This window comes from Monopterus albus, unplaced genomic scaffold (genome assembly GCF_001952655.1).
Source record: "Monopterus albus unplaced genomic scaffold, M_albus_1.0 scaffold65.1, whole genome shotgun sequence".
In the NCBI taxonomy this organism is placed as follows: domain Eukaryota; kingdom Metazoa; phylum Chordata; class Actinopteri; order Synbranchiformes; family Synbranchidae; genus Monopterus; species Monopterus albus.
In genome coordinates, this window is record NW_018127945.1 from 600893 (window position 1) to 610880 (window position 9988).

Genomic DNA, 9988 nt, shown 5'->3' on the forward strand with positions numbered 1-9988 from the left:
GCTGGCCCGTGGCGGCCGCTGCCGCCTGCCTACCTCAGGAGAAACAGAGGCGCATAGTCAGAAAGGCGTTTAGGAAGTTAGATAAGATGAACAAAAAGAAAGAGCAGACTGTTCCTAAAGATAAGAGCTCTGTGGAGAAGATGGAAACGCTGGTTCACCTGGTAATCTCCCAGGATCACACTATCCGCCAGCAGATCCAGAGGATCAAGGAGCTAGATCGAGAGATCGAGCGCTACGAGGCCAAGGTGCACTTCGATCGCATCAAGAGACACGGGGTGAACTATGTGCAGGACACATACATGGTGGATGCCTCAACGGAGGCTCCTGCTCCGTCGGACTGTAAACACAAAACGGAGCGGTGCACGGCGGAGGCACTGGCACAGTTTGAGGAGTATGCGCGCCGGTGCGAGGAGGTGGTGCGGCTGCAGGAGGAACTGACGGAGCGCGAGGCGCTCGTGGAGACCATCTCTGGAGAAATCCAGGAAGAGCTCAATCGGCGGTGGATGAAGAGGCGGCGGGAGGAGAGAGGAGCGGATGCGGCGAAAGACACGGACAGTGTCGTAGATGAGACGTGCCTTGTCGCATTTGCCGCTCCAACTGCGGAGTCAGGTGTTGAGAATTTGTCCGAAAACGAGCTGGCTCTGGAGGAGGAGCGGGTCAAAACCCAGCTGGGCACCAGTCTGTACATCGGTCTTCGGCTGAAGACAGACCTGGATGCCATCAGGGGGGACTTGGACCTGAGTCTGACACTCTGGGAGACCAAGGAGAGCGAACTGCTGGACCTGCTGGCCAAAGTTGAGACCTTGGAGTTAGAGCAGGTGAACAACAAACTGACCGATGATGGTAAGGGAGAGCTGGGTGCAGTGAGCACTGAGGCTGAGACTGCATCAGCAGAGAAGCACAGTGTCTGGGTGGAGCAGGCCAGGGGTCTGTCCAAATCCTGCAACACAAATGACGAGGACTCAGACACAGGCCTGAGCTCCATGCACAGCCAGGACTCTGACAACCCACCTGTGTGTGAGTCACTGGTGTAGACTGGCTTGGTTTGGAAGCATGTTGGACTTTTATGCATCTGAAAGCCATAAACTCAGGGGCAGAGAAATCAGTGTTGGCAATACTGGGAGACAGTCTGGTCTTCCCTGCTCAAAATGCACCTCAGTGTAATTCTATAGCAATAATGCCTTCATGTAGTCATTGCACAGTAAGCTAGGGGGGGACAGCATGCTTAGAGGTCTGATAGACCACGAGTAGGCTCGATAAAGTACCACTTAGGAAAAATCACCTAGAAGAGTATTAGCCAAGCCACTTCCAATCTGCGGTTTGCAAACTAACAGGTTTACTAAGAGTTAATAACAGCTTGCTTTTGCCAGGAGAGTCTGATTACTGTACTTGGTGAAGTCACTGAAAGATAAGGCTAAGTGTTGTTTCAAGGCAATGTAATGGTTTCCTTTAAAAGGTTAACATCAAATCTACCTTAATGCACAGTAACGTACAGTCTGCTATCCATCCCTATGCAGATAGACATGTCAGCTACAAACGTGCTGTGAAAGTTAAACACATAAAAAGTGGGTTCAGTTCGCTGCAGTCTTTTCACAATTAGAATGAAAAACTTACAGAAATCATCACCACTCAAAATTACTATGTAAATCTGCTTAGTAGTGTGAATATGATCAGATTTTGGAAAAATAAAAACTGCTGACTTTGAAGTTAAACCATGGTTTCCTGTCCTGCCAACTAAGCAGAGCTGATAGCTTACTAGATATTGTCCTCAGTGTAAATGTAACGTGTGTCTCGTAAGTACAAAACATCATATTTAGTCATGTTGTTGAGCTGCATGGAGGATCATCTACTTAACTCAGCGTTTAAACATGAGACATCTGAGCTCTAGTTTCTGTCTTTGGCACTATGTGTGACTGGTTCATAGCTGTTTAAAGGAATAGCTGGGTAATTTTGGGAAGCTTGCTTATGTGCTTCCTTTGAAACAGTTAGATGAGGAGATTGTGTGTAGTCTGTTCAGTAAGTGTAAGGCTATAGCCAGCAGCTGGTTTGCTTAGCTTAGCATAAAGACTGGAAATGGGGAAACAGCTAAAGGTAACAAAATCTGTCTACCAACACCAGTAAAGCTCATGAGTTAAAATAGCTGATCATGTACAAAACAAAAAAGAGGAATAAAATCTATGCAGGTTCTTGGCTGTAGACACAAATATATACATGACATGAAGGCAGTGTCAAGCTTCTCATATCACTCATGGTTAAAAAAGTGAGTGTTTCCAAAGCGAAAGCCAGAGCTTTAGATAAAGGTTAGTTCATCTTTATGACCAACATGGTCAGGGCTACTCTGGACCTCTCCCTGCAGACCAGCAAGTGTTGTCACAGGTTTAAGTTACGCCGTCATCCGCTCTACTAGAAGCAGATAATAACACACTAGGAATACAAACGCAAGTCTACACATAAAATACCCACAATGTCTGCAATTCAAATTATGTTCAATCATCAAATGTCTTATGAAAAGTCCAAATACGTGTGAGACTGACACTGGGAACCTTCCAACATATTGTATCACAGACTTGATAATGGAGTTATTCTCATTTCTGCTGTTGAACATTTTTGTTACACTTCTATAGAAATATATTTTATCTAGGTCTTGACAATGTTGGCTGTAACACTGTACTTAGATGCTTTTGGGAGAAACAGCCCCATTTAGTAATCCCATAGTCCATCTCTGAACACTGACATTAAAGGGAACTGTTCACTTTTTAACATCCTGGAAAGAGCTGCTGCAAAGCAGTATCAGCTGTTCTTCCTGGTACTCTCTTCCCAAAACTCCACAGACAATAAGCAACAGTAAGAAAACACATCAGAAACTAGCAGAATGCATTATTTTGAGATAATCCTTTGACTAAACCACTCACTCTGTATTTTTGTCAGGATGTTGTGACACATGACTGTTAGTGTTGAAATAAAACGCAAAACCTACCTTCAGACCAAATGTAGTGTGGTTTTATTCAGCGTGACTGACATAGCTGAAAGTATTTTTATGTGGGAGCAACTCAGTCTTTTCATACCACACTTAAGAGACAACTTCACCCTTGGCTAAACATCTTTTCCACACACAGGTTCAGGTTTCATGTATGGCGTTTTGGATGGAAAGATGGTTTGCATACCAACAGGCTGTAGAGCTCAACAGTGAAAGATCGGAGAATGGTTTTGTATACTGTATTTGTGTATTGCTTGTTCTGTCTCACTCATCATGCATGGTTGGCTTTAATCGCTGCTTCCTGATCCCTCTTGCACGAACCCTTGCATTAATTATGACAGGATGAAACAGAGACCTGAAGGTACAGAGCTCAAGTTACCATTTAGTAAGACATACCTTCACTTGTTCCTCAGGGGATGTTGGTTCACCCAAGTTACAAAAAACATTTCTCACTTACTCCTACAGTACTGTATTTGTCCACATTTTGATACTGTATATCTGTCTTTGAGTTTTCTGCATCCACCCAAAATAGTGGAGGTGAATGGATTCTAATCAGAGCCATGTGACTGCACTGGGTCCGGGAGAGTAATTACAAACTTAGAGATATTGCTGAGTTTATAGGCTGACACCAGTATTGGTAGCCTAGATATATGTAGGCCAACACAGCATTTCGTTTGGTACTAACAGTGTATTTAGGTTTGATATGCAACCCTAAACAGCACTGGAGGCAGAGACCATAAAGTGTTTATTTGTTGTTGTTGTTGTTGTTGTTGTTTGTTTTTCTAAACCCAGGCATACCCCATCATCTCTGTCCTTCTCAGAGATTTAAAAGGCAAAAACTGGACAGAAGTGTATTCTTTGTAATGTGGAGATGACTATGAACGAGAGGCGGGGTACACCCTGGACAGGATGCCAGTCTATCACAGGGCCGACACGCAGACAAACAACCACACACACACACACACACACACACACACACCTATACACAGACAGATTGTCAAAGTTGCACCGATTCCAGTGTTTTCAGTAAAACAGATGTTTCACACTGCCTGTGCCAGGTGTGGCAGAGGTCGAACACAGAAACAACCCATGCAACCATTGGCCATAGAAGAAGTTTTAAGCCATTTATATTATTTGCTAGTACAGTAGTTTGTTTTCTGTGAAATCAATAGGTTTTTACATCATCTCAATTACAGTTTTGTGGCCAGTTTTTACAGTAACAATAACTGTGTATGCAAACTGAAACAGAAACTGTGTTTAGCCCTATCTTGGTTTTAGAACCTACCCTTTTCTTAGAGCAGAGAAGCAGATAATGCTGGAATATTGATTTTTGAATTTATTTCTCAGTTTTTCCTCTGTTAAGTGGTCACTATTGGTATCCATTCTACTTTCAGCACTGCTATTTTAATATATCTTTGTTTTTTTCTTTTACTATCACTTCAGCTTTAACATCATCTTCTGCCAGTGTTTAGATCTTTTAAATGTTTTCAGGAATTCCCCCTACCGGTACTTAATGCTCAGGGCCTGTTGGGTAAACACTTGCTGCATATGAGCTTTTATCTGTGTACTCAGAAAAATCATTTCCCCACAGTGGAAGTCAGCGCTGTAGATACAAACCTTATTTGTAGATACAGGCTCTGAAGATAATCCTATACATGCCAAACATAGGGAGCAGCATAATCGTCAGAGAGACGCATTGTTGAACAAGGAAAGCACAAAATTAGAACCTTTGTTTGTAGAAATATCTGGAATTCTCCTGGTTGGACTGAAGTAGGTCTGATGTAGGCATACAAAAATGTTTTGACACTCAGGATAAATATACTCGCTTCATGAAAAGGAGTGCATATAATAACCAGCTGACTATATGAATGGCTTTCATACCACTTGTTTTGTCTTGCTTTGCCTAGTACATTCCTCAAAATTAAGATTTAAATGCTGATTCATAGTCACGGTGTTGCGGTGGTTAGCGTTGTTGCCTCACGGCAAGAAGGTTCAGCGTTCATGACCTTTCTGTGCCGAGTTTGCATGTTCTCCCCGTGCTTGCACGGGTTCTCTCCGGGTGCTCCGGCTTCCTCCCACAGTCCAAAGACATGCAGCTTAGGTTGATTGGTGTCTCTAAATTGCCCATAGGAGTGTGTGTGTGTGTGAGAGAGACCCCCTGCTGGAGCTGTGTTTGGCAGAAACAGGGATGGTATAAGGCCAGTTAGCAGCAGCTGCTCACATTTTTCTACCAAAAACATTGTGTGTGTGTTTATATATCAGCTGTGTAGTAATATGATTTAGCCTGTAGTTCATAGGATATGAGTGCATTAACTTGAAAGCACTGGTGGGTTTTGTGCACACACAATAACCTAATTTGTGTGTATGCTTTTATATCTGAGGTGCAATAAAGGCTTTTAATTTGCAGCCTGACTGTTTTCGTGAGCGACAATTGGCTGCAGTCAGCCACAGATGTAACAATGTGCTCTGTCCTCTGAACTGGTGTGCAGTCTTTGCCATGGTTACATGGGACACAAGTGTACAGACTAAAATCAAGTTTTTGGGATTTTCTCAAAGAATATCCTGTTCCTAAAATTGCTTGAATGCAAAGCACAGGAGAGAATACAAATAAAACTTTACAATATGGTGTCTCCCTACTTTTAAAGCAGCATCCTTCAAAATATTTTGTCTAAATGCAGTGTGAAAAAGCAACAAACAAAAATAATGTATTTATTTTAATTTCATGGACTTTATATGGTCAAAACGATTGGCCTTCCGGCAAATTAAGTAAATGAGATTCCCTAAGTGCTTCAGGCTGAGGATGTGAACACACAGACAGATGTCCAGCTTGGACAAAAGATGAGTGTGCATGTGCAGAGATAATCCCTGACAAGAACTTCCTGACATAGAAGACTGCATGTGCACGTGTGCGTGTGGTGTTTGTGACTGAGATATTGGATTGGAGGTTAACATGTCCTCCAACTCACCCACACGTATCTGCACATCTGGTGTCATTGGCATGATTTTTAACAACAGCACAAGTTATTATCTTCAGCTTTAGACGGGGGCGTTCTGGTGGCCCAGCCTTTTGATGCTCCATCTCTCATCGTCCCTGTTGTCTATTAAACTTTCTATTCATGTCACAACACATCTGATGGGAGATGTGGGTGGAGGGACGTCTGAAGCTGTCAACTCACACTTCTGACAGTTAACCATAATCAAGAAATGTGAGATTTAAAACAAACAGGTAAAACAAGACAGTAAAAGAGACTAGATTCAATTTGATATTTGCCTTTTTTAGGTGTGTGTGTGTGTGTGTGTGTGTGTGTGTTGCCAGTGCTCAGGGATACCTGCTGGTCACACAGCTAGTGAAAGATGCTGATTAATTTCTGTTGTTGCATATTTAAATATAAATTATTACCTCAGTTGATCAGAATTAAAATGCCTTCACCAGATATTATGTTTATTTTGTAGGGCCTGATTGACAAGATGCATAATGTGTTTCAGCAGCTTTTACTTGGCAGCGATCAGCCAGTTGTTAGAGTGAAACTCACACCTCTTTATGCTTTGACTTTAAATGGCATCTGTCATTCTGAAGGACTCCACCCAGGATTTGGAACATTGAGTCTAGGACTGACAACATAAAGTAAAATAAAATACTACTGTGATTTGTGCAGTGACAATGGAATATTTCCTGCCATTCTCCACCATTAACATTTTACCATAGCTTATGTACAGCACAGGACCCTACATGAGCTCATGATTTATAGAACTTGTCAGTGCTATTATTTATTTAGACAGTTTTTAAAAGTCTAAATCTACATCCCCAGTAAAATCAACCAACACTGATAAGTGAGTAAGAGCCTTGGATTATAAATAATTAAGCAGAAACAGCTTGTAGGGCTGGAGCTGCAGTTCTGCCATGTCAACCTGCATTAAGTCAGGGCCTGATGAGTCCAGCAAAGATGGACTATATTTACTGTATATGTTTTACTTTGAGATTCACAAACTGGTGTCAGTTGTTATGAACAAGTTAAAGAGGTGCTGGAGAGATCAGCAAACAAAAAGGAATTAGGAAGAAAGGAGGATCCGAGATTATTTTAATGGCACATGTAATTTGATCAGTGTGTTTGCAACCTTTTGAAAAACCACATAAAAACATCTGCTGAGGTGTCTCTGAGAAAGACACTAAAATCCTCTGTAGCTCCAGGGCTGCTGCCACTGTATGTAATTGCCAGGCAGTACATCTTAGTAAGTGTCAGGCAGGAAGGAAGAGGACGGCACACTGACCAGGACATGGTTGAAAAAGCCTGTTTTTTCAGTTTCTTACTGTGAGTGATGGGGCATGCAATTTTCTGTGAAGGTTACAGCAGGTTTCAGTTATTTCACATTAGAGATTTATGTTTTGAAACACAACTTTCCATTCACCCATTAGAGTTTAGTAACATTTGAAAGAGAAAGTCAGGGCCCTTTGTTTTTCTTGCCAGTCAATTAAATGTAATCAAACATAATCCACAATGTTAAACTCTTACTTAATCATCACAAGGGATTTTTTTTTACAACCTGTGACTTTGACTGTTGCTTATTTAATTATGAAAATGCCATGTATTCAGAGAAACTTTACAGAAACAGTAAATGTTTTCAGAACTTTGACTCAAGTATACTGTGAGCAACAATACAACAGTCTGTGACAAGTAAACGTCCTGCATTCAATGTGTTACAAATATTAGGAACAAAATACACTTACAGGACCAAAAGTAAAAGTACTCATTACCCAAAATGGCCCATTTCAGAATAATGTACCTCATAGTATTATATGCAATTTTAACTATTTAATTTCTTAGTTGATTATATTTTGTATTCAATAATGCTGATATGAATATTCTGAATCTGAAGAGTAACAGATAACTAATGCTGTCAAATAAATGTAGTGGAGTACTATATGTTTCTTTGTACCGTAGTGGATTACAAGTATAAAGTAGCATTAAATAGAATATTATATAATAAAAAATAAACTAGTCCAAGTCATTTAAATTTGTACAGTCCTCAAAACAATGTAGTTACTTTCCACCAGTTTCACACTTGCTCTAAAGGTCATCAAGAACCTTTGGGCCACAAGAAGGAAAAGTACACCACATACAGAAAATTCAACCATATTTAGCTGCTATCTCCAAGAGGATGCACAACAAAAACATCAAATAAATGAGCAGGTAGCATCAAAGATAGTATCAAATTACAAGAAAGATCCCATATACTGTACCTTTTGAAGGTGGGTTGCTGCATATTGGCACTGATATGACAAATCACACAGTTCAATTAAACGTTTGGTTTCACCACATTCACTGTTCTGCTGGCAAAGGAACAATACAAAGAACAACAAACTGTCTGGAGATACCGAGTCATAGTGATACCAAAAATATGTTCTAGTAACACAGCGTGATACATAATGATACATAGCATGGATTCCAGTCATTAGCCAGCAACTGTTAGTAAAGTGGAGCTGCTGTCATGATGTGTTTATTGGCACTAAGAAGGAAGGTCAGACTGTACATGTTCAGCACTCAACCAAAACAGAAACAGATATATATATATACACACACACACACACCGTAAACCAGTGTGATATGTATCTAGTGAAATGCTGTGTTTAAAATAACATCACACTTCTCAGTCAGACAATAGAATAATATTTTGATGTATTTTCATCTCCAGAGAAGTCACCTGGCAGGGAACACTCTCTCACCAGGCGAACAGATGCAAAAAAAATCAGATACGTCTGACTTTGTGTTTGAATGAGGCATCCCACACTGAAAAACTGCTGTGAGTCCTTCACAGAGCTTTGACACATAGCATATACAGAGCCCAACATTAACTATACTGAAATTGTGTACTTTCATCCCTTTCCATAAAGGGGAACTCACTTAATTGTAACTGGAAAAGCTTGTTATTTTATTACCGTCTCCACCTATGTTAGTTAAATATATTGTTGCCAACTGTTTTGAGTGGGGAGGATTGTTAGAGTTGCCTCTGGCATTAATTTGCTTATAGCATTCATCAAAAGAACAAAGTCACAAGTTGGCAGTGTTAACAAAAGCAGCAAGTACACACCTGTTTTCAACAATATGTGACATTTAGGAATCCACTAACAAAAAAATCAGCAAGAGCAACAACTGCTGGATCGCACTGGACATCACAGACGATACATGGTATGTAACAGCACAAAGTGACATTTGCACAGAAAGAAACTTCTGTGTGGTTGTATTTGTGATAAATCTATACCATAATTAAGGACACCTATCGCTCTGTTCCCCGTGCAGCCCTTGGGCTTTCGGACCATTGCATGATCCACCTTAATCCCACTTATAGACAGGAACTTAAAGCTGCAAAGCCTGTGGTCAAAACAGTGAAAAGATGGACTGAAGAGGCAAAGTTAAAGCTACAAGCCTGCTTTGACTATACAGACTGATCAACTATAGACCTGGATGAGTGTACTGACACTGTGACATCATACTGTATACAACCAATGGTTAGAGCCATCGTTTGAGTTGGCGCCGCAGATGGCTGCCATTGGTTCTGTGCCGGAAACAAATTCCTTGTGTGTGTAACATACTTGGCCATACATTCATTCTATTCTATTCTATTTTATATCAGTTTCTGCGAGGACATGTGTGTGCCTATTAAGACTCTCTGCGCATACAATAACAATAAATCTTGGTTCACAGTGAAGCTCAAACAGCTCCGTCATGCCAAAGAGGAGGCCTACAGGAGTGGGGACAGGACTAGAAATACACTGACAAAGGAGATCAGAGTAGCAAAGAGGAGCTACTCCGAAAGGCTGAAAAATCAGTGTCAGGCCAACAAGCGTAATCAGTGTGGAGGAGCCTACAGAACATCACTGGGTAGAAGAGACCTATTTTAAATGTTTCACCCTCATCCCAGTTCCCAAGAGACCCTCCATCAGGGAACTAAATGACTACAGACCTGTTGCTCTGACATCTGTAGTCATGAAGTGTTTTGAGAGACTGGTATTGG

The 9988-nt window shown here is 41.1% G+C and overlaps 1 protein-coding gene across 1 annotated transcript in view; it reads left to right on the forward strand.

Moving 5' to 3' along the window:
• Nucleotides 1-2978, forward strand: part of rassf10a (Ras association domain family member 10a) — a 3627-nt gene extending 649 nt beyond the window's left edge. The window contains exon 1 of the mRNA XM_020604263.1: nucleotides 1-2978. This exon is cut by the window's left edge and continues 649 nt beyond it. Coding sequence (XP_020459919.1) covers nucleotides 1-1034 — 1034 coding nt within the window. The 3' untranslated portion in view covers nucleotides 1035-2978.
• Nucleotides 2979-9988: the final 7010 nt, after the last annotated feature.